A 26,427-nucleotide genomic window follows, 5' to 3' on the forward strand; every position below is an offset into this window, starting at 1 on the left:
ACAAAGGCCCAATTGATTCCATAGAAGCCCTTTCATGTGGCCACTAGCTACTCTTTAAAATGCTGTAGTATCAGTGGGTGTTTGACAAGTAATCAGCTCTACGGTACATTGGTGCAGGTGAAACAAACATACGAGTGGTGAAACACAGGAAAGGAGAAACAATAGAAGTTAAAATGTTCGGTCAAATTGCTTGATGTCCACTCAAATTTCACAACGCCCTGACAGTATGATAGGACACGTCTGAAAAGTTATTTCGCACACTGGATTGATAGCAATGTTTCACTAAACGGAAAGAACACATTTCTTACCTCATCTACACTTCAATCGCTCCACAATATCCCCTATGCATGGGTGGATTGATGAACTTTGTGGTGTGTTATGTAAGGTGGTTGAATTAAAGTTTAGTGATAGGTGATAATTGCTTTCTGTGCATTGTAGCTAGTGCAGATGGTAAAGATGAAAGAAGGGTACTGTAGGCTGACATTGGCATACCTCATTTAAATTGCATATCGTGCATAATTACACATACAGGAGCAAATCTACAGTCAGACCCCATGTGGGAATCATGCGAAATGTAACTATGGCAGTATGGGAAGGGAATTTGAATGAGGAATGTATTGTAGAACGTATAGTGTTATTCTCACTGTAGAATGCACTTGGTTTAAGAGTTAAGTAATTTAGGTTTACAAATGCAATGGACGTAAAGACATACCTACCTAGCATAACAAGCTGTTTACTAGTGGTATGCGATATCAGGATTTTTATTTCGATACGATATCAATACAATATTGGAGTAAATATCAAAATTTCGATTCGATTTTCGATATTTTTTAATTTTGTGGGTAGTGTAATTGCGTGGGCGGACGATATTTATAAATATGCTTGAAATACAATTCACACACTAAAACTATTGCATAAAACTAATAATAAACCTAGAAAACTGGTAGACAAGTTTTTAAAGTGGCTAGATAGTACAGAACCAACCTTCATTTCTAGCGTGATTGCACAATCACACACTAAATGCTGTAGATTTATCGAAATATTCTTCGATATTTCGATAATTATAACAAAATATTAACTTTTCGATAAATATCGAAATCTGCTAAAACAGTATTGAAAATCGATACGATAACAATATCGACAAAATTATAGCGAAATCGATATTTTTTTGATATATCGCACATCACTGCTGAATGCCACTGTACTTGTTATCTAATCAAAAACAGCCAAGCTGTAAAAAAAGGTGCGGCCCCCATAAAGGCCATGGTGAAAAAAGATGTGAAATCCAAGGTGGCGGCCAAGAAATGGCTGTGATGGTAGGTTAATGGTTACATTTTAATAACAACAATTCAGGTGAATTTGGTGCCAAGACCAAGCGGCACAAAATTCACCTGAATTACCGTTATTAAAATGTAACCATTAACCTACCATCACAGCCATTTCTTGGCCGCCACCTTGGATTTCACATCTTTTTTCACCATGGCCTTTATGGGGGCTGCACCTTTTTTTACAGCTTGGCTGTTTTTGATTAGATATCACTTCTTTTTGTATTTGTATACTGCAAAGCTGGCCTATGGCTGGCTTTGGGGCTTTTTTAACCCATGTGTTTTTTTCTTTACCACAGGAAGAAGAAAAGAACTTAAAGAAGAATTTTAGTACTTCAATTATTTTTGATTTTATTAGTAATCATACAAATTATATACATATATTTATTACATGCTCATTATTCCCCACAGGATTTTTTTTGCAGCTGATCTCTCTACTGGGTGACTTGAAATGTAGCTGAACTATATACAGGATGGTTTCTTTGTAGCTGAACTCTCTGTAACAGGTGATTTGTTTGCAGCTAAACTCTCTACATGGTGGTGTCTTTATAGCTGAACTCTCTACATGATGGTTTCTTTGTAGCTGAACTCTCTATAAGGTGACTTCTTCTAGCTGATCTTTCTACAGGGAGATTTGTTTCTAGCTGAACTCTCTACAGGTGAATTGTTTGCAGCTAAACTCTCTACATGGTGGTTTCTTTGTAGCTGAACTCTCTACAAGGTAACTTCTTCTCTACAGAGTGAATTTTTTGTAGCTGAACTCTCTACAGGGTGATTTGTTTGCAGCTGAACTCTCTACATGATGGTTTCTTTGTAGCTGAACTCTCTACAAGGTGACTTCGTCCGGTTGATCTCTCTACGGGGTGATTTGTTTCTAGCTGAACTCTCTACAGGTGAATTGTTTGCAGCTAAACTCTCTACATGGTGGTTTCTTTGTAGCTGAACTCTCTACAAGGTAACTTCTTCTCTACAGGGTGATTTGTTGTGGTTGAATTCTCTACTAGGTGGTTTGTATGAGGCTGAACTCTCTACATGGCGGTTTCTTTGTAGCTGAACTCTCTACAGAGTGATTTGTTTGCAGCTGAACTCTCTACATGATGGTTTCTTTGTAACTGAACACTCTACAAGGTGACTTCTTCTAGCATGACCTTTCTACAGGGTGAATTGTTGTAGCTGAACTATCTACAAGGTAACTTCTTCTAGCTGATCTCTATACAGGGTGATTTGTTTGTAGTTGAATTCTGTACGGGTGGTTTCTTTGTAGCTAAACTCTTTACAAGGTGACTTCTTCTAGCTGAACTCTCTACGGGGTAATTTCTTTGTAGCTGAACTCTCTATATGATGGTTTCTTTGTAAATGAACTCTCTACAAGGTGAATTCTTCTACCTGATCTCTCTACAGGGTGATTTGTTTGTAACTGAACTCTGTACAAGTGCGTTTTTGTGGGTGATCTCACTGCAGGTTGATTTGTTTGTAGCTGAACTCACTAAAGGGTGATTTTGCTTGTAGCTGAACTCCTTGCATTGTATCTAGTTTCTAGCTGATCTCTCTACAGGGTGATTTGTTTGTAGCTGATCTCTCCGCAGGTTGATTAATTTGCAGCCGATCTCTCTACAAGGTAATTTGTTTGTAGCTGAACTGTCTATAAAGTGATTTATTTGTAGCTGAACTCTCTACAGGGTGATTTACTTGTAGCTGAACTCCTTACATTGTGACTAGTTTCTAGCTGATCTCTCTACAGGGTGATTTGTTTGTAGCTGATCTCTCTACAAGTTGATTTGTGTGTAGCTGATCTTTCTACTGGTTGATTTGTTTGCTCTACAAGTTGATTTGTGTGTAGCTGATCTTTCTACTGGTTGATTTGTTTGTAGCCGATCTCTCTACAAGGTAATTTGTTTGTAGCTGAACTCTGTACAAGGTGCTTTTTTGTAGGTGATCTCACTGCAGGTTGATTTGTTTGTAGCTGAACTCACTAAAGGGTGATTTGCTTGTAGCTGAACTCCTTACATTGTGTCCAGTTTCTAGCTGATCTCTCTACAGAGTGATTTGTTTGTAGCTGAACTCTCTATAAGGTGATTTATTTGTAGCTGAACTCCTTACATTGTGTGTAGTTTCTAGCTGATCTCTCTACAGGGTGATTTGTTTGTAATTGATCTCTCTACAAGTTGATTTGTGTGTAGCTGATCTCTCTGCAGGTTGATTTGTTTGTAGCCGATCTCTCTATAGGGTAATTTGTTTGTAGCTGAACTCGCTATAAGGTGATTTGTTTGTAGTTGATCTCTCTGCAGGTTGATTTGTTTTAGCTGAACTCTCTACAGGCTGATTTGTTTGTAGCCGATCTCTCTATAGGGTAATTTGTTTGTAGCTGAACTCGCTATAAGGTGATTTGTTTGTAGTTGATCTCTCTGCAGGTTGATTTGTTTTAGCTGAACTCTCTACAGGCTGATTTGTTTGTAGCCGATCTCTCTACAGGGTAATTTGTTTGTAGCTGAACTCTCTACAAGTTGATTTGTGTGTAGCTGATCTCTCTGCAGGTTGATTTGTTTGTAGCCGATCTCTCTACAGGGCAATTTGTTTGTAGCTGATCTCTCTACAGGGTGATTTTTTTGTAGCTGACCTCTCTTCAGGGTGATTTGTTTCTAGCTGATCTCTCTACAGGGTGATTTTTTGTAGCTGACCTCTCTTCAGGGTGATTTGTTTCTAGCTGATTGCTCTACAGGTTCATTTGTTTGTAGATGAACTCTCTACAGGGTAATTTGCTTGTAGCTGAACTCCTTACTTTGTGTCTAGTTTGTAGCTGATCTCTCTACAGGGTGATTTGTTTGTAGCTTAACTCCTTACATTGTGTGTAGTTTCTAGCTGATCTCTCTACAGGGTGATTTGTTTGTAGCTGATCTCTCTACAAGTTGATTTGTGTGTATATAGCTGATCTCTCTGCAGGTTGAATTGTTTGTAGCCGATCTCTCTACAGGTAATCTGTTTGTAGCTGAACTCTCTATAAGGTGATTTTTTTGTAGCTGATCTCTCTGCAGGTTGATTTGTTTTAGCTGAACTCTCTACAGGATGATTGCTTGTAGCTGAACTCCTTACATTGTGTCTAGTTTCTAGCTGATGTCTCTACAGGGTGATTTTTTGTAGCTGAACTCTCTTCAGGGTGATTTGTTTCTAGCTGATCTCTCTACAGGTAGATTTGTGTTGATTTGTTCATTGCTGATCGCTCTAAAGGTAATTGATTTGTTGCAGTTGAACACCCTGCAAAGTGTTTTGTTTGTAGCTGATCACTCTAAAGGGTAATTTGTTTGTAGCTGAACTCTCTCCACAGTGACTTGTGTGTAGCAGAATTCTGTGTAACTGAATTCTTTAGAGAGTGACTTAATTGTAGCTGAATTCTCTACATAGATTTGTGTTGATTTGTTCATTGCTGATCGCTCTAAAGGTAATTGATTTGTTGCAGTTGAACACCCTGCAAAGTGTTTTGTTTGTAGCTGATCACTCTAAAGGGTAATTTGTTTGTAGCTGAACTCTCTCCACAGTGACTTGTGTGTAGCAGAATTCTGTGTAACTGAATTCTCTAGAGAGTGACTTAATTGTAGCTGAATTCTCTACACAGTGCATGACTTGTTTATAGCTGAACTTTCTTCAGTGTGACTTGTAATGTTCTGAATCTCTATAGTGGTATATTTGCTTAACTCTCCACATGGTGACTGTCTTCTTGCTGAACTGTCTATAAGATTAACTGTTTGCAGCTGAACTCCCTACAGAATAACTTGTGATGTAATAAAATTCTATAATGGAGTAAATAAATTAGCCGAATGCTCTATTAGGGTGACTGTTCTATTAGAGTATCTCGATCTCGCATTTGCTACACGGAGTTGGCTTTCGAATCATAACTCAGTGGTTTGTAATCCGATTCTTCTGTACTACTGCAAGGACTTTCTATGAAGATTATTCCAGCTATACACCGATTTTCAGCTCATTGCTCTAAGCGGTTTGCCTAGTAGGTGTGAAAACTAATACTTTTTTATTCATAAAAATCGATCGCGTAATTGTGACACAGGTTGGGTTTTGTGTCATATCTCCGTGGTCTTTATCTCGATTCCTTTCAAACCACCAAAAGGCACTCCTACGATGGTTACTCCATCTACATAGCAATTTTCAACTCATTCCATGAAGCGGTTTACCCTGTAGGCGTGACAACAAATCGATCTTGTTTTACGCGAATAATCGGTCATAACTCCTGAACCATTCATCGGATTTGTACCAAATTTGATGCTAGGATTTGCCTTTGGACTCCCTTTCTGTGTGCCAAATTTCAAGGCGATCGGAGTACGCGTTTGCTTGTTATAGCAATTTTTGCAAGTGTGCGAAAAGACGAAGAAGAAGAAAAAAAAAAACGAAGAAAAAAAAACGAAACTTTGGCAGCTCGTATCTCGGAAATGGCTGGAGCGATTTCCTTCAAATTAGGAATGTAGACTTCCTTGGCTGGCGGGCAACTGTGTAGCAAATTTGGTTCCAATCAGATAAGTGAGCACCGAGATACAAAGGTGTGAAAATGACGTTTTCGTTCTTCCTGTCAATGTACTCACGGTGTGGCGCGCCGGCTTCTTGGGCCGCACGACACACTACCGTGTGTCTTGATGCTTAGTTTTATGTAGGATGATGTATTATGTCTATTTTTCTGTACTTAATAGCTGATCAGATGGGGAAGGTGACATACCTTTGCTGTTACTGTTTGGAAAGCAGACGATGGTCTACATCAAGTGACTCGCTCAAGATCGCAAACATGGAAGTATTTAGCTGTGGTGTGCTTTCAACTAATAAGCAAATACACAGTTTATGTACATACTCAAACATAACATGTATTGATTACAGGGAGTGCTAAAAAGAAGTGCTGCTGTTAATCAGCCAAAGGTAAAGCATAGCATTTAAAAGCTTGAGGCATTACAGACTGTCGTGGTCATAACTGACATCGTGAGTTGCACATGGATAGTTATTAAATATGATGCAATGTACGTACTATAATAACAGTGCACATGTAATCTCAGTAGTACACCTAGTCTGAAGCTAATCCTTCTAATCTTGCTATCACCGTGATACGCAACAGTTTTAATGGAGCTTTTCGGTACCCTTTGACCCTTACACTAACACTGTAGACTGTGTTTCCAAATAACAGTACCTCACCTGGCATAGTATAACAGAATAATTGAGTAATTTTTTTGCTACTATGCTGCAGTGGGTTGTCAAAGACACCAACATCGTGCAGGTGCAAGAGTACCATTAACAAGGCTAACTATGCGAGTGCTGAACATGAAACAATTAAAAGGCATTAACTCGATACAATAACACTTTTCCCTCCTCCTAATGCTGAGTAAGATCACAAGGATTTCTGAACCAGTACAACAACTCAACATGTATGTTTAGTTAAGCTGGAATAATCAGAAATTATAGAAGCAGTATAACTAACAACTGCTATGATTAAAGGAAGTAACATGGTAGAGTAAGGGAGGCAAATAATAATGTTAACAAGATTTCTTACAAATGCATATTTCAGTACTAGTAATTAACTGAAGACTACACTATGTACCAGAACCTGCTATATGAACATACTTTACTAAAAGCTATTACAAACACTGAAGAACCAGCACTGCAACTTCATGAGTAAATGCCTTGTATATAGGTTTATTTGGTACACCAAAGAAGCAGGAGCGGATCCAGGAGCCAGCAAGGGGAGGGGCACAAACAGGCTAAGTTGTAGGTGGTTGGGGAGATCCAGATTCTCTTGCTAGTTGCTGCATTTTTGAAGCACCAAATAATCACCTATTAGTAGTGTCTCACTGATGATTTTTTGTCACTTTGGCCTTTGAAGATGGTTGTGGAGTCTTAAAAGCTGTTAAAAGGCTCCAAATGTCTTAAACAACAGCAACACTATAATTAATTTTAGAGGCGCTTAGTACGCACGAAGGTGCAGGGTAACAATTTAACAGCTAGTTTGTTATTGCTTTACTTCAGTTTGAGGTGAAATTGTAATAAGTGCTAGTAAAATGTGCATACTTTCATGAGTTATATAGCTAAACTTATCTTGGCCTGACAAAGTTTAGTATTTTAATCACAAGTATGGCTGGCTCTTCCTGATCACGAGGAGGGGGAGCATTTACCCCAAATGCCCCATCCTGGATCCGCCATTGAGAAGTACCTTAATAACACCAGTTTCCTCAACACATTTACAAACTTTTAAAAACATTCCTGGTGATAAAATCTAGTCATTTCAGAATCACTATAATTGAAATTGGTGCTAACAATTATGGGTCAATGCAATATGGCTTTCATCACACATCACAGACCAATCAAGTAATCATGCATACTGGTGTAATAAGTGAACTCGATGTGCTCTGAAGATACAATATTTATTCTATGTGCTCATGCTATTTAGGCGCTATTATGCTCCAGAAATTGAGCATTATGCTTTTGAGCAGTACTCAAAAATTCACCTATTATGATTTTGAGAATTGCCCATTATTCCCAAAATTATGCCACCATAATTGGCTAATAATGCCAGTTTATTGCTGTATCAGGCCATTTTCATTGATGTTTAAGCTTCAAATAGTCTTGAATTGAAGTATTCATTTCAATGTGACTGCTTAATAATATTCAGTGACTGTTCTATTGGAGTTTCTGATTGCTTTATTAGAGTGTCTCGATCTTTTTTAACAAAACTATGCAATCTGCAGATTTTCCTACTGTTAAAGCTTTTTAATCACCTCAAAATGCTAGCATAATTCCTGATTCCCACACATACCCATTATGCCTGAAATTATGCTGGCATAATCAGTGCATCCCTAATGCTATTACCTAGTCCTTTGCTAACAGCTGTCTGCAAATATATAAAACTAAAAAGATTATGGGTGCAGTGATTTCTACTTTTCAGGCTAAGCTAATGTCTTTTTTGTGTACTGGTCTACTGATGCCCTCACAAAATTGTAAGGGTCTACATGTTTCACCACACAATACAGCAATAGTAATGTTTATAAAGCTAACGTTATTCAGTTGTACACATACCACAATCAAACCTGCTGCTCAGAAACTGAATGGATGAAGAATCTAATCATCATGTTCTGTTTCTTGTGATCACCACAAACCATAAACAAATTCCCTATATGCCCGACCCTTTGAAAACCTATTCCCATGCTGCAAATTCAGAAGCACGAAGCCCACACCAATGGCATTCCACCCAGCATGATCCACATATTTCAGAATTATGCATACCACACCAAGCAAACACAAGCAGCACACCACCAGCATGAACCTCACCTTCCTAATTTACAGTGTAGTGGTACTGCGATGGCTGGAAGCTAAGTAGACTCATAACCTGCTAGCCACAGTGTGTTACCACAAGCCACAATGCAAAGTTATGGTGAAAAGGCAGCTCATGATCATCCACTACTGATATTACCAGTACGACGCTAAAGAAGGTAAGGGTTGTTTTGAAGGTATGTACATAAGTAATAGATAGCATAATCATTGCTCACTTTGTTTCCAGCGAGTTATGACTTCTGTTGTTAGTAAGCCCCTGGCATTACCCATAAATATGTAGAAACCAAGCCTAATGCATTACTCGAGGTTGTCAACTGCAGCACAATCTTATTAAAATGATTCAGGAGAGAATGAATGTTGTACAGCCACTTCTTTTATAGTACACATATGCATCATTGTTACATCACTATTACATTACAAAAATTGTTCTAAAAATGTCTATCTGCTACAAATACATTTGGAAACACTTTTCTGAGTGACAGGTCTGTGCGCAAAAGCAAAAAAAATCCATGCTATACATATAGCTATATGCATGCTTTTAATTTCTTGTAATAAGAACACAGTTGTCAACGGAAACGTCAAATATAGCTAGCTGTTTAACACATTAAAACACCATCATCACTACTCACTGAGACGGGTGTTAGATCAGTTACCTTTATCGCCATTCGATCCAGTGCTACTTGTATCGAGATGTTCTACACGATGTATGATCATGATGTCACAGTCTATCAACGCGCATTGACGCTGGTGTAGTACAGACCCAGCGATGATGCCACTCCTCCATCACATTCAGAGCGGTGCCCGCCGTCCAGGGTTTCGTGCTATCCGATCTCTACCCTCCATTTTCAGCCCGTTGGTTTCGCTGTTGCGCTCAGAGAACACCTCGGAGAAGATGCTTGTCTATTCTCCCTCTTCCGGTTTCACACGGGCGCTAAAGAGGGGAATTGGTAAAACCGGGAGGGGAGCGGGAGCGGGAGCGGGAGATTGCTTGGTAAAATCAGGAACCGGGAATCGGGAGATCACGTGTCAATCTTTGCTGTCAAACCCCAGGGGCGGATCCAGGAGCTAGCAAGGGGATGGGCACAGACAGGTTAAGTTGTAAGTGGTTGGGGAGAGCCAGCTAGATCTCTAGTTCAGTGCTGCATTTTTGAGTAGCAAATAATCACCTCTTAGTGGTCTCTCACTGTTTGATTTTAGCCATTTTGGTCTTTTCAGATGGTTGTGAAGTCTTAAAAGTTGTTTAAAAGGTTCTGAACTGATGCCTTAAACAACAGCAACACGATAATTATTTTTAAAAGGCACTTAGTACACACGAAGGGTCTGGATGAGAATTTCACAATTAGTTTGACTTTGGTTTGCAAGTGAATTTGTAAATTAAATGCTAGTAAAATGTTCATATTTTCATGAGTTTCTTGGCTTGACAAAGTTTAGTAGCTATTTAATCAGAAGTACTGACATGTCATATGGCTGCATGGTTCCTCCACACTGGATCCGCCATTGAACCTAGCATACAGTTATGTAGCTACGTATCCATTTAAGAAACGTACAAATGCAATCCCTTATGTGATACTACAGAGCATGCAGTCTGAGCAGAGTCCTTTGTGCTTAATGGTATTAGTGTCTGTGATGTTGAAGAATACAGTGCAGAAACTTCTTGAGAGCTTGTCAATGAGAATGTGGATGTAGGATGGTTGTTTTGTTCATGTCTTTACTTTAATTGTTTGGACAATCATGGCAATGTGTTACTCAGTTCAAACACTATGTTACTCCCGGTCTCAGGTTGTTCCTACCAGTAAGAATCATAGAAATTGATAACCCCGAACAAGGTTTACACAACATTTTTAATTTGTTAATGTTCTGTACTGATTGTGCACTATCCTGCATGACCACATCAGCTAGACTGTCTGGTCAGTAATCATAAAATAAATATAACCTCTGAGAATTAGGAGCACGCTATAAAGAGTTAAGAGGTGGAACTGTGAAGTTTAAAGCATACAACAGGCAGACATGGATGGCATTCTGGGGATCTGGGGCCATGTCCCCAGAAAATTTTCAGCTCTTAAATACCCTGAGATAAGATTTCAGACAATTTTTTTAATTTGCTAACTAAATCAAATGTGACTGTTTTTTAATTTTTTTATTAATGCTTTACAGCACAAGTACTGAAGGTCTGTAGAACACCTGGTCCTACAGCCTGCTCTAAGACTTTAGCTACAGAAGGTGTGTTTGAAAAGTTGGAGAAAGGAGAAAAAATCCATGACTGGATCTAGGTAGCCTTGAACCTGCAGCCATCCAATTTACGCTCAAACGTTTACAGGGTAGTTGACTGCTCTTCTGAAATTCTAACCCCACCCCTCCCCCCCCCCCCCCACCCCAAATCCCCCACATCTGCCCCTAGCCTGAAGAAATGAAATGGTTGAAAAATCACTGAAAAGAAAGAAGATGGGTGTATATACACATGTATGGTTGACATTGTTAATATAGCTTCTTGGCTAAACATTACTATACATTGTATAGCATACTAAGCTACTGTATAGGAGCCATAGGACTGGGAGCATGCATGTGATTGAGTCTGACAAAACCAGTCTTATAGCCCAAAAATACATACTGTATGTTGGCTTAAGATTGTGTATCTCCTTTACTGTATGGAACAGCTAATATTCAGGAAAATCTCCAGGGATTATCATAAGTTGTGAAAATGTTACTTGTTCAGAGAGAACTTCAAAATATTTGATGGGTTATAAGATTGTTTTTGTCAGACCAAATCGGTTTCTGTAAGCTATATAAACTACAGTGTTTAACTAGCTACAACGAATTTGAAATTATTTTATTTATACGTATTTGATTATAGAACATAATTATTAACTTCCCAGTGGTGCATGACACTATAGCTAATTCTTGCACTGGACTTATGGTACTGACTTTACAACAGAATACGTGTGCTGTATATAGTTTACAATGCATACATATACAAAACCATCTGGTTCATAAGTACTCATACATACATGTACATGCATGGTCTATACTGTAGAGGATGTTAAATATTGACAACCTTTAATTCATTAATTCTTTTATCAAGAAGGTTGGCCCTCATAATCACATTTTGCTGGAATGGAAGTTGTTAGTATAAGGTTTTTAATTCAACAGTATACCTTATGTACAAAGTTACTGCCAACACAACTACATGTAGCTAGTATTGTCATTGCATTAATAGTAAATGGGGGTATTCCTTTGAGAAATCACTGGCAATGGTTTAAGATCATACAAGTTACAAATTCATTGACAGCTAGTGGATATAGTCTGGTAGTATACAAATGGTAGGGCATAGGCTTCAGTATAGCTATGAATTTCATATTAATGACTTTACAATGAAATTGAGCAAACCATCACCTTGCTGAGTGTGGGTGTTAAGGGCTTCCAACATCTATATTATAAGAGTGAAAAGCCGTCTGTCTGTCTGTCTGCATTCCATTTGATGTCACGCATTGTACTCTCTAACCGCTGCGCGTTTGGAAGCGTCTTTGGCGTCACGGAAGCGCTGATTATTGAGCTCAACAATGACGCTTTCGAAAAGTTCGTGCGAGCTATCGTTAGTCGTCTAGGGGCCGTTGAAGGCAGGTGTGTAGACTAAAATTCGCTTGAATTCTTTCTATAAACCGCATGCAAACCGCAAGTAAACACCTATCTCAGTCCATTTGTACAAGTCTTTATAAGACAAAAATATTGCTGTAACAATGTGGTGAAGTAGATAGGTTAATGGTTTAGGTGCCTGTCTTACGTGCGCGAGGTTGTGGGTTCGAGTCCAGCTGGTGTTAACTTTTTTTTTTTCGTTTTGGGCACCTTTTCAGTACACCTTTTTTCGCACTGTACTGCATGTGTTTTTGCCAACTGTACACACGTGATATTTCTAATTCAAATTCATTTGATGTGCTGTGTAAGCATGCCCGAGCATGCCGCCTAAGCGAAAACGATCTTCTACTTTTTGTGCGTTTCAAGCAAAGAGACGCAAGCAGAACCAAAGATTGGATCCAGAGAAGAGACGGGAAGAAGCAGAACGACAAATACTGCGCCGCCAGGAGGCTTCAACTGGAGCTACCACCTCATCCAGTGCTAGGTGTGAACTGGACTCACCATAGGCGGCGGAAAGGGGGGGGCTAGGGGGCCAAAGCCCCCCTTCGGTCTGCTGAGGGGGGGCTTAGCCCCCCCTCAGAATGATATCACACCGAAATTATCTTTCTTGAAGACCGTGATAAAGATCGAGATACTCTAATAGAGCAGTCACTCTAATAAAGTAGTCAGTGTGTAGCGAGCTATGTAAGGATTTTTATGTAGTTTATCAGCTAGAAATGGTAGCTGGTGAGGTGGAAAACTCTTGTCAGTTGGTTGTGACCTTTTTTTTTTTTTTTTTTTGGTCTCACCTTACCAAACTATAGAAATAAGTCTGGGTCAGCCCAGCGGAGCCCCCCCTCATATCAACTACTTCCTCCGCCGCTGGGACTCACAACAGAGACGACGACAACGTGACGCAGAAGCCCATCGTGTGGCCCGCCAGGACGAAGAAAGAAGATCACAGGAACGGATCCACGATGCAGCTGCCCGTCGACTTGCGCGTGCGGACCGGGCCACCAAAGAAGAAGAACAGCAGCGTGAAACAGCTGCCCGTCGACTTGCGCGTGAAGACCCAGTAACAAGGAGGGAGGAGCAACAAGAAGATACAGCTTCCCATCAACAAGCTCGAGCTGATCCACTCTACAGAGCTCTGGAGCAGCAGGCTAACACAGCACGCAGACAACAGGTACGTGCAAGCACACACCCAAGCTTTAGGGGGCTTAACTATCAGCCACACAACTTCTTCAACACTACAGATGTAGGCACGCTTAGTGTAGAATGCACACACTGCAGAGCATTAAAATTTCCCCAGGAGACCGAATCCCTTTGTTGCTTGAAGGGTAATGTCCAGTTAGAGGCATTTCCACAGCCCCAGTCATTCTTGAGACACCTGTATGAAGGTACAAACACAGGAGGTAAACATTTTCTAGCTAGCATACGTAAGTATAATAGTGCATTTCAAATGACAAGCTTTGGCTGTAACGAGATAACTATGGCTGGCTTCAATCCTTCTTTTAGAGTACAGGGTCAAGTCTATCATCGTATAGGTAGTTTAGTTCCATCAACAGGTGAGTCTCCTAAATTTTCCAAAATTTATTTTATCGACAACCAGCAAACTGAAGTAGCTACAAGATGTGGGATAGTTGATGGGTTAAGGCTTGACATAGTTAGGGGTATTACTAAGCTTTTGCATGACGATAATCACTATGTTCAACTTATTAAGGTAGCTAAAGAAATATTTGAACAGCATGATGAGCCAGCAAATATTAGGGTAGTGATTAATGAGAACAAATGGCGTATAGGAGAGCATGCTAGGAGGTACAATAGCCCGATGTGTGACGAGGTAGGAGTGCTAATGCCTAATGATAATGTAAATAATAGAGATTAGGAACAATCTACTACCAGGTCAAGAGCCTCTGGACCGTCCAGACTTAGTGGCCCGTGTGTTTAGGCTTAAGGTGAAGAAATTGTTAGAGATGCTCACAAAGGAGATGATTTTTGGGAAACCACAGGCTTGGCTCTACTCAACAGAATGGCAAAAGGGAATGATAATCCAATGGGAAATCCAATGGGAGGCAAGTGCATGCTACTGTGTGGTGACTTCAGGCAGATTCTACCTGTCATTCAAGGTGGCACTAGAGGTAACATTGTTGATGCTTGCCTCAAGCGATCTCATCTGTGGGACAGTGTGATGGTTAAACAACTACACACTAACATGAGAGTGCACCTGTGTGGGGATGTGGCAGCTGGACAATTCGCTGAAGAACTATTGGCCATTGGAGATGGGAAGTTTCCTATTGACACTCTACCTGATGTTGTCCAGCTACCTGACACCATGGGAACCTTTGTGGATAGCAAGGAGGAACTGGTTTCCAGGGTGTATCCAGATTTGCTCTCTAACTTTAGGGACTTAGCTTGGCTTTCTGAACGCTGCATTCTTGCTCCTCTTAACAAGACCACTCATTCCATCAACATGACTCTGGTGGAGCAGTTACCTGGTGACTGCTGTGACTACAGGTCCTTGGACACCATACCTGATGAATCTCAGGCTGTTCACTTTCCAACAGAATTCTTGAACTCTTTAGAGGTATCTGGACTACCTCAGCATCTTCTCTTACTTAAAGTAGGCGCTCCTATTATTATTCTACGCTCTCTAGATCCTCCAAGGGTTACTAATGGCACTAGGTGTGTAGTTACTAAACTGTCGGCTAACACAGTAGAGGCCAAGATTTCTCACGGTAGATATGCAGGACACGATATTATAATACCACGCATTCCTCTCATTCCGAATAACTCGGTTTTGCCTTTTGAATTTAGATGGCTTCAATTTCCAATTGCACTTTGCTTTGCCATGACCATTAACAAAAGCCAGGGCCAAACTTTTAAGGGTGTAGGATTAGATTTGACGGACGAAAGCTTCACACACGGCATGCTTTATGTGGCACTATCTAGGGTAGGTTCAGCAGATAGATTGACACTTTTAGTTAGAGGGGATTGCAAAACACGTAATGTAGTCTATAGTGAGGTTTTTAGATAGGCAACACGTAATGTAGTCTATAGTGAGGTTTTTAGATAGGCAAACACATGCACTTTAGTTAGGTTTGTCTGCTGCTACTGCTGCTTTGTGATATTATGGATCAGCACCTGTGGATGGTCGTAAGGAAGGTTTTTTCCATGAGCTGTCTTGGGCTGGATGACTCAAAATTTTTTGTTTTCATTTATTATTATTTCTTGCTAGCCCCCACTCTGTGCCCATGCTGTTATATTTTATAAAGCCGTTATATTTTGTCATAACAGAATCGTTGTAGTGCAGATTACAGTAATTCATGGTATGTTTGGTTGATGGTAGAATTTGAGCAACTTAAGTCACAAAATATTCCAATAAGAGTGCACTTCACAATTATTGCATTCATGCAATCCTTACACCACATTGTTTCCTTAGTCTTTTATAAAGTATCTATAATAGTATATTACCAACTGTAATTTCATTTAATTTCCATGTCATTGTACATACTGCCCTGCACGATAGGGCAGGTACTACAGCTAGTCACTTATAAAACAGTAATAGGTGTAAACAGTACCACAGTAGTTGCGTGTCTAAGTATTTGAGCTTGTGTACAGCAGGAGTGACATGGATTACTCTGGTTCAGGATTAGATCAGGATCGAGGCTCTGTTCTCCCAGGATATGTTGCCTACCTATCCTTGTTGTTCAAGATGATTGCTACTACTGTCAACCTTCTACTGTCTGGCTGGGTGGTCTACACTATCAAAACCACAAGGAGCTTACACAAGCCTCATAATTTATTTCTTGCTAACTTGCTGGTATCTGGTGTGATGTTTACGGGAGTTGGCAGCCTCATTACTAGCACCATGATGATTTCTTACCAGTTAGGAGTAGAGTCTCCCATCAGCTGTTATCCTTCAAAGATTCAAGTGCTCTTCTTTATCGTCTACCAGATATCATTCGTGATGATAGCAGCTGACAAGGTGGTAGCAATAAGATTTCCTTTCAAGCATAGAAGAATGATGACACCACGTGTTGTAGCTGCTGTTATCTGTGTAGTGTGGTTGCTAGCTGCCATACCTGCCATTTATGTTTTCATCAATGATGTGGATGGTGTTACCGAGGTGCCAGAGTTTGTAATTTGTCTGTTTGAAGGAAATGGCTTCACTGAATTGGTTTTGCTTGTCTTTGCACCACTGTTTCTGGCATCCATTCTTACTATATCTCTCAATGTCTTCTTAGCCATTAAGGCTTTCCAGGTGCACAAACAAATTGAGGAGGAGACAAAGTTATCGGGACACAACTCCCAGTCTGAAAACCTTAAAACCTTGAAGAAGAAACAACAGAACATCAGACAGAACAGAAAGCTCATAATGACATTGCTTGTGGTCATTTCTAGTCATGTATTAATTAATCTCTTCTTTACACCTTTATTGATTTTAGGTAGGCTTCTCATCACTTCCCAAGGATATCAAGACTTTCTCAATTACATATTTTTTCCAAACAATCCGCTTGTGACACAATTGTTTGATGTGCTGGTCTATGGGATGTACTTCAAGCAAGTCCGTGAACCAATGATGAGGAATGTGAAGAGATGTTTGAAAATGAACAAATTCAACTCAGTTGCCCCAAAAATGTGAAGGACTAGAATTGTATGTACACTTTATGTAGTGTACCTTGTCCAGTTATGCATAAATATGTACCATATTTTACTGCTGCTTTAAAATGATCTCTTTATGTAAACAAATTATTTGTTAGTATTGTTTGGTATTCACAGCTCCAATGTTTGAACGAGTGGCAGTTCCTGCATGATAGTTTAGTTCTGCATAATCAGGGTCACTGTAACTTGATACAACCTACAAAAATATATTGCAGTAAACGCTATCTATGCATGGATATTGTTATATAATACCTCTACTCTTGGTGTTTTATCTTCCTTATCGTTTAAACGTCTCAAAAAGGCTATTTGATTACTCCTTTTCGTCTGAAGTACTGCAATCTTTCCAATGTCAAGATCAGTAACTTCCTAAAGGAATGATAAATGTTAACAGAGGCTACATATTATATGAATGAAGATATAATTACCTACCTTGTCAATGCTTGGTTGCAAAACATAATTGTACAGGAGAATATCTTGACAGACAACATTTAACTCAGATAAGAATCGGTCCCAACAAAATTCTTCATTTAAAAACTTGACTCTTCTTTCACATCTCCTTATTTTAGCACTACTGCTGGCCTTTTCCTTTAATTCTAGCAGAAACTGAGTTAGTGGATGATTTGGTACACAGGCCTCTTGAGGTGGACTTGAATCTGTGTGATGTACATGCAAGGGTTGTGGTACCTAATAAAATTTGCATGTACAAAATTTGTACCTGATTACAAGTGAGATATTTAGGAGAAGTCGCACGTGATCTCCCGATTCCCGGTTCCTGATTTTACCATGCAATCTCCCGCTCCCGCTCCCGCTCCCCTCCCGGTTTTACCAATACCGCTAAAGAGAAGACGCTCACCCATACTGAAATTTCAATTCGCTGGGGTCTTCCTTTTGTCCTCTTTGTCTGTGGCATGTTGGCTCACCCTTAACAACTAACGGGTTACACTGTTCACACTAGGAGGCACGTGTTGAACACTGCGCAAGGGGGTGTCACGTAGGTACGCGCTGTAGGTAGATCTGCGACCGCGGTCAAAGTCTTGACCGGCTGAAATTTCGCTTTGACCTGTGATTAAGAGCCTTTTCCGACCTTGACCGGTGACTTAGCGACGATATTTCCGCACTTTTCGATTGTGAGTTGGAAGCTTTTACCCTTGACCGTTGAATTGGCACGATTTTGGTGGCCTTGACCTTTGACTTAGACTTTGACCGTGGTCACAGATCTACCTACAGTGAGTGCTGTGTGTCACCCCCTTGCTGCGCACGAGCAAATTCCAGTTAATGCTCACTAACATTTCTACTTAATGCCTGTATAATTAATAACTCCTACATTAACCGGCTTGGTTTAAATGTACATGTAAACCTTATTTACATACATTGACCACAGAAAAGTTATCACACAGCAAATTAAAGGCCAAACTTTGGTAAAAATCAGCCCAAACAACCAGCATAATCCTTCACAAAGATGTCTTGCACTCCAAAGAACTATTCTATACAGTTTACTCACAATGTGATCCATTCCTCAGCTGGATGTGTTCCATTTTTACTGTTACATATGTACTTGTGTCCACCATGCCATGTCTGGGATAAAGCAGCCAACTGTCAACTCTACCTGTCTCTATTGCACTTTCTTTATTATCAGATAATACTTTTCAATTAGAAGAACAATTTAACTCCCCTACTCTGAAAAGGAAGCACTGTGCTATTACACAATGAACACACACTAATCACAGAAGGACCGGTTTTCTCAGAAATAAGACCTCTATAAGCATGTCCGCTTCAATGCTAGTGCATCTTGTTATGAAATGCATGCATGATACAGGTTATAGGGAGGTGAAAGTTTATTCTATAGTAAGTTATGATACCATTCCGCTATATGGCAGTAGTGGCCATTAATGGTATGCACCAATACCACCGCTTTTTACCAACTAATCTGATACCAATACATTTTAGTGGAAAATTGGCCGATACCAATACTTTGCCATTACACATTGAATCATGACAATCAATCATCACATATGGCTTCAATTAATCTTGTTTCGTGGTTTACTGCGCATTAAACTGTACTATCAATCATAATCAGTGGCAGCATTCAAGTAATTCATGGTTATATGTTCTTCCGTAACAGTCCATTCTGGCCACTCACTACATATACTGCCATCTTGAAAAACAATTAAATGACATAATGCAAAGTAGCGGGTATGTTATTGGTCTTTTAAACCATGACCGATACTGATCCAATGCCACCAAAATGGCCAATGTTGATAAAAATATTGGTATTGGTGCATCCATAGTTAATGGGTTAAGTATTTATATACTCTACTTAAAAATCACATGAGATTAGTAATTTTAGTCCAACTTCTATCTGCAGTACCTTAACAGTGAAGTGGTTTTTGTACGTACGTACATGTCTACATGTCTACAGGGTGCTTATCTTCTATTCATATCATCTGCTTGTTTAACCACAAAACCATAAAAGAGTTTAATATTTTAAAAGTATTCATAACTTATAGAACTAACATTTGTTGTGCATCAATTAGTGCTTAATCACTTATGACTTTTTGGCTATTGGTATGTTTCGTGGCTTAGGAGATGGTTAAGTTATCAAGTTCATTTAGAAACTTCCATGAAAATTGATATATTGTTAATTGAAATTGAGCTGAATACAATTCCTTTCTTACTAATGCAAGCATACATAGGAATTAAGGTATATATGCACTTATGATATACAGTATTAATCAGCGTTGAAACCGGGTCACTACTGCTGACCCGGATGACCCACTGACCCGGATAGCAATTGGGGTCAGACCCGGATTTGACCCGGATGTGACGCGGCCGGATTAATTAAAGCCGAGGCGTGCGATAAGAGCTATGTTTCGGCTAGTCTCGAGCGAGCGAACGAGACTACGTTTTGAGCATTCGATTCGTGTTGAGTAAATATTGCAACTTTAGCCTAGCTGTAGGTTGAAGACAAAAAAAAAAAAGGGTCATCACCTACTGACAATAGCTACCCCTCACCATGGATACCCTCAGTTTCGTGCTACATACTGCACTTACTAATAAATCGGCGTGGCTGAGCGTATGTTGGTAACGCGGTAAGTGGGCGTAGCTTACGAAAGAGCTACGCTATAGCGTTTATAAGTTTCCATGTCGTCAAACGAACAATTTCGTTTCTCACGTGATCCAATCCGGGTCAGACCCGGATAATTTGTAAACCGGGTCAGACCCGGAGAAAATGTGACCCGGTTGACCCGACCCGGTTTCAACGCTGGTACTAATGTGCTGCATATTATGGATACTAGTGTGCCTTGCATACGTGCACAATGGGTCTTATTCATTACTCATTTGTGACCCAATTTCAGTTTGGAAAACCATCCTTTTGGGCGCATGCAAAATTTGCAGGAAAGCTTAATTGAAAATTTCAACAATATTTTTAATTTTATTACACCTTTGGATAAAGCAACTATTAAGCCTTCTTCCTGTGAAATTTCACACCCACAGCTTCTTTCTGCTAGGAAATATGGATGATTTTATCAGACCATGTAGTGATTTCACCATGCGTGGGATAACAATTAACTTACAAATGGGGTGATTTAGTGTTCATGTGTTAGAATGGTTAAAACTAAGTTTTAAACAATGATACATGGAGTTTAATTGAAGAAAAGGACCGGAACACTTGATTTAACTACCAGAAGTCTCTTTATAATATTTATAAACAAAGTGATTTGTCACAATTTGCAATGCTTAATCACTCACAGAGTTCAATGCATTAATATGAAAAGTTATTTTGTAATGTATTAGACAGTAAATTCACCATATCTCTGGAACCCTTCAAGACATAGGCGGCGGAAAGGGGGGGACTAGGGGGCTGAAGCCCCCCTCGATTCGCTGAGGGGGACTAATCAGAATGATATCACGCGAAATTATCCTTCTTGGTATGGGGCTGAAAACCGTGATCAAGATCGAGATACTCCAATAGAGCAGTCACTCTAATAAAGCAATCACAGTATTTAATAGAGCAGTGTGTAGTGAGCTATGTAAGCATTTTTATGTTATACATTCGTAGCTGGTGAGGTGGGCAACTATTGTCTGCTGGTTGTGACCTTATTTTTTTTTTTGGTCTCACCTTATCAAACCAGAGACAATGTAGTGCTTCAGTTAATTTTTTTCCCATAAGTCTGGATCCACCCCTGGTCAGCCCCCCCTCATATCAACTACTTCCTCCACCCCTGCTTCAAGATATCGAGCTGAACACATAATAGTTATATGGGGAGTCTATGAAATTTATAAACCCGAAGGCCCGGGCTGTAGCGCACGAGCGAAGTGAGAGATAGCTAAAGTAGTTGCTACGTATATGCACTATACAGCCAATGCAATTCAGAAAATGATATTTTAAAAGCCTACGTATATAACAATAAAGTTAGTGAAATTCACACAAACGCTATCAATAAAATAATAATGAACGAGATGTTCGGTGAATTCTCTTATGACTGCAAGAATTTTACCTTAGCCATATTACTTGAACATCACATGTAGAATTGATTGTTCAAGTAGCACAATTTAAATTCTAACTTTTCAGAAGATTGAAAACCTTTTACCAATACTGACTCCCTACACACCTTAACCAATGTTTTGAATAAAATCCAATTTAGACAGCAAAGCAGCAGCCAGTGTGTAAGATCATCATCAGAAGGATGCAGGATCATGTATCTGTACAATATGGTGCCCCACTTTACTATTTAGCTAAGGTTTAAAACTGAAAGATCATGTGGTCATGAAGTAGTATACCTCACATTGTTATATTGTTTAGCAAATGCAAAAATATATTTTATAAAATTAAATATATTACATTTAGCATGTACATGGTTTATTGTGTGTAACTACATATATACGTACATACATAGGTAGATGATCAATAAGTTTTATGCACATTTAAGTGCCAAAGCTACATAAATCATCAGAGAACTGAAATGTAACTCTGAACACCACAACATATATCAGGTGTGTAGTGTTGTTTTAGTATGGAGTTTTAGTTTTAGTTTTAGTTATAGTTGTAGCTAGTTTCATCAATAATTTTTGTTTTAGTTTTAGTTTTAGTAATCTTTCTTAATTCTTTTTAGTTATTGATTTAGTTATGGTTATTCACTCTTTGTTGTTTTAGTTTTAGTTATAGTTACAGTTAAAAACATGAAAACCTTTTAGTTTTAGTTACAGTTTTAGTTATGTACTTCGAAATCTTTTAGTTCTAGTTCTAGTTATAGTTAGAAACATGAAAACCTTTTAGTTTTAGTTATAGTTATAGTTAAAAACATGAAAACCTTTTAGTTTTAGTTATGTACATGAAAATGTTTTAGTTCTAGTTCTAGTTAAAAACTTGAAAACCTTTTAGTTGTAGACACGGTTATAGTTATGTATCTGAAAACCTTTTAGTTATAGTTTTAGTTGTGCATAAGAAAACCTTGTTTAGCTTTAATAGTATGCACCAAGTGACTATATTTTATGTGAATGAAACTCTTGTTATAATTTCAGTACCATTTTTCCAACTTAGTAATACAAAACCTTTGTATTACAAGACCTGTCAATTTTTTTATACTAGAGATTAATACAACACTTAATACAGTGCATTTGATGCAATCTCTGTCACAGGTATTCCTTCTTCTTTCTTAGTAGAACTTCCCTTTCCAAGTTACTATCAGTAAGTCTGTTGCATTTGCCAGATGTCGATTCCCAACTTGTAGAAAATACTACTACCACCACCTACATCACTACCTAGTACCTACATTACTGAGTTCGTGAATGTTGGTCAAACAGTTTTTATTAGTAATAGATTTAATAGTATGTACGTAACTATATGATATAGCATATAGTTTTAGAAGTAGTATCAAATACATTTAGCAAGCAGTTACAGTTTTAGTAATAAGATCAACTTGCTATATTGTAAGCAGTTTTAGTTTTAGTAATAATATAGATTAGATTTTAGTTATAGTTGTAGTTTTATTGATTATATACATTTGTTTTAGTTATAGTTTTAGTTTTAGTAATAATATAGATTTGATTTTAGTTATAATAGTTATAGTTTCAGTGATTATATACGTTTGTTTTTAGTTATAGTGTTAGTTTTAGTTAACTTAAATATATTCACCTTACTAAAAGTACTTTTAGTTTTAGTTACAGTTAACTGAAACAACACTACAGGTGTGCTTGTAACATGATACCAGAATGAAACTATGACAGTAGAATTATGTACCTGCATGTCTACATCATTTATTGAATCAAAGATTTTTCAATTGTATTATTAAATGAAGCCTAAACTCTCTGGGTGTGTCTATTTAAATTAATCCTTATTCCCCTAAGCATCGTAATGGAATGGAAAGTACAGAATTCTCAGTGTCATATAATGCACGAACACATTGACAGCAACCAAGAAAAGAACTCCTAATACAGTAAAGACCACTTACAATGTGTGTTTCCATGCAACCATGTATCATGCAGCCATGTTGTGTTTGTCATGCATCCATGTCACATATGGCAATATGCCATGCATGTGTTGTAAACTACTCGTGGCAGCATGGCAACACTGGCCACGCATGTTCCTAAGACCAGAGCCATGTTGTCCAGGTGATATAATACTATAAGTACAGATATATGTTCACCCAACCTGTTGTTATTTGTTCTTTAAGCTATACATAGATCGATAAGTACACTTTGTCACTCCCTCCCTTCATCAGGCCAGGCATGCCTGCCATACCGTGGAGGACACTTCAAATCATCGCTGTTTTCTTTTTTGTTTCATACTATTTACTGTGTTATTGTTTAGGTATACTAGATAACTATTGATTTAAGCAAAAGCCAACTGCTACACTTGAAAGAAGATACCATAAAGTGGAATTTTTTGAGGACATTTTTCATGGATTGATAATATCCAAAATTTTGAAGGGAGAAATTTTCACTTCATCAAGATCTTTTATGCATTTATAATACTCAAACAATGTCATTTTGATTGAACTGCAAATTTTGAGGAGGAAAATTTTTGTGGATAGCTTTTAATCTGCGAAAATTGTGAAAAGTCTCTCTCGAAAAAAAACTTGCTATACGGTATTTCGTATGAGCTATTATCTTTAATCCAGTACAGCTCTCATGGCTACAGCATCTCATGGTAGTCAGGGCTATTGTTGAGAAGACTTCTGGCATCAATTCAGGTTGTTGGAAAGTGTATAACTATTTGAGTTGTTAGTGTGCCTAGACAATTTTATGGCATTGCCAAGGCATTGCTGCTACCAGTTGTATTGTCGATTTTAAGCTGACCTGCATTGAGAAAATTTAGCACTAATGGTTTAACCATATGTACATAAGTAGCTAACACTGTTCTTCACTAGAGTAGTGCATCATGGACTTAACAATCACATCATGGCATGCATGGGGGAATGGCCCACACGTGGCCATAGCATTCACCGTGCATGGCTTTAGATACACCCATGCTTAGCTTTAGATTTATCCATGCATGCAGAAAAACTCATGGCACCACGCACAAAATATAAAGTTATAAATGAACTGTACTGTGTGTAGCTAACATTATGCTACATACATTGTATGTAATTATTTTGAGCATTTAAGGGCAAAGCATCACTTGCTGTTGTGTAAATGCACACATTTATGTAATATTCCTAGCATACATGATTGCACTTGACTATTAACATGATAATGCATATCTCACAATTCTCCTATACTGTGTATCAAATAGTTGCATTAATGCTAGCAATAAGGAGATATACCCCACTAGCCATGAACCCTCATAGCACAAAAATATTCTATCCAAATACATACAAATGTGGAAATCATTGCAATTGCTCATGTTAGATATCTGTTTATTCTTGTAAATCCTTTGTGAGTTCTCCTGGAAATTATTTGTGGAAATTGTTATGCTGTATTTTCTTTAAAAACTACTGTTGCTAGGATATTACTCCTTTCATTGATGATTATTGTATAACATCCCACACATTTGCAGTATATAAACAGTTGATCAATCCTTGTTTCATCAGATAAGTTGTTCAAGTATTACCTACTAAGTGTGTGGATAGCGACTAACTTTTATTACTGAAAGATGTTCCTCCTGAAATTCTTCATTGTTCTTCTTTTCAGCTGCATGGTGCAGAGTTCTGACCCTTGTAATAACAGTAGTGATTCTATACTTGAAGCTGCTCAGAACAAAACAGTCATAGTACACTGTGCAGCTATTGCAGTACAGAAAATTGCTCAGCGTTTGAACAATTTAACTCTTTCAATTGCTACAGAAAATCCAGTTACTAGTGTTATACTAAACACAACATTTCAACAGTTTTCTAGCAAATGCAAGGATTTCACCTTAGCCATGTCACTAAAACATCAGCTGCAGAATTATTTGTTCACACAGAACAATTTAGATGTAACCAATCACACTAGCCAACTATCTTCAATATTGATCTACCTACAGACAATAGCTAACAGTTTGGATGACATCCACTCCAGACAGCGAAGCAGCCAGTGTGTAAGATTATCAGCACATGGTTACAGGATAATGTATCATGTACTATATGATACTACTTCACTATTGACTGAAATAGAAACTCAAGGTAGAAGTTGGGTTAGTGATGGAAACTACAAGAATGGAGTTGGCCCCTGCGTTTGTAAAGTACTATACCCTACCTGCATGGGTTGTAGAATAGCTACTGAAACATTTTAATAATAATTTCAATGCAACGCAGCACAGTTACATATTCTTTTTTAAATTGTCACTCTTGGTATATTCATAATTGTATCCTTGTCTTGTAGTACTTTCAACTAACATTTTATTTATTCAACTTTAAATGAATAACTTTAATGCCTACAGTGGCTATACATATAGACAATTAATTCTTCTGTGCAAGTCACTAACTAATGGTAGTTATACAGTATCATACAGTACTACCTCATACAGTACGGTATACTGTATTGTAGGGATGCCCCCCAAACTGCCACCCATAAAATCCATCATAAAGTATTTTACATGATGAGAAGCACCTTTATACAAGAGTCTTAGTGTAAACTTTTGTAATATGTGTCACACATGAGACATCCATCCTCACATGTCTTATGTAATGTACATGCACTTGAAGATTGGTCACTGGTGCTCATATTTTGCTGCCAAGTGTTACCAGAACGTTTTGGTAGTGTCAGTACTATAGCTGTTGCAGCTTTTATTCTGAGTTCTGACTGGGAGCATATATACATCACGTTTCAATATCTCAAACTTAGTATGCATTCATACCTTACCCTTACAGCACAGATACATGCAGCCAGTAGCAAAAAGTGTTCATTTTAATTAATTTTATTAACCTGTGAAAATTATTTCCTTTTATTCTAAGGTACATAAGTACATAAGGTAAACACTTACAGGACAGATGTTAGATGGTGGAAATTAAGGATAGCAGGAAAGTAAGTCTGCGTTGTGTAAACAATGTTTATAATAGGGGAAACATTACAGTACTTAAATAAGTTGATGTAGTGT

At 38.4% G+C, this 26,427-nt stretch overlaps 2 protein-coding genes and 1 long non-coding RNA gene across 5 annotated transcripts in view; 2 read left to right on the top strand and 1 right to left on the bottom strand.

Annotated features, from left to right (window-relative positions):
* Positions 1-26,427, top strand: part of LOC136236323 (uncharacterized) — a 205,640-nt gene that overhangs the window by 124,760 nt on the left and 54,453 nt on the right. The window lies entirely within an intron of this gene.
* LOC136236459 (ATP-dependent DNA helicase PIF1-like) lies at positions 14,148-15,632 on the top strand. The gene is made up of 2 exons (XM_066026612.1): positions 14,148-15,270; positions 15,310-15,632. Exons 1-2 carry the CDS (start codon positions 14,278-14,280, stop codon positions 15,319-15,321), a joined length of 1,005 nt encoding a protein of 334 aa, XP_065882684.1. The 5' UTR covers positions 14,148-14,277; the 3' UTR covers positions 15,322-15,632.
* Positions 17,009-17,582, bottom strand: LOC136236166 (uncharacterized). The gene is made up of 3 exons (XR_010692013.1): positions 17,340-17,582; positions 17,163-17,276; positions 17,009-17,106 (listed from the first exon to the last, which is right to left on the bottom strand). It is a non-coding gene; the product is annotated as an uncharacterized lncRNA (long non-coding RNA).

Source organism: Dysidea avara, chromosome 10 (assembly GCF_963678975.1).
Source record: "Dysidea avara chromosome 10, odDysAvar1.4, whole genome shotgun sequence".
NCBI classification, from domain to species: Eukaryota; Metazoa; Porifera; class Demospongiae; order Dictyoceratida; family Dysideidae; genus Dysidea; species Dysidea avara.

Excerpts from the sequence above, each read along its gene's own strand:
- LOC136236459 (XM_066026612.1), top strand. The coding sequence starts at position 14,278 with ATGGCAAAAGGGAATGATAATCCAATGGGAAATCCAATGGGAGGCAAG.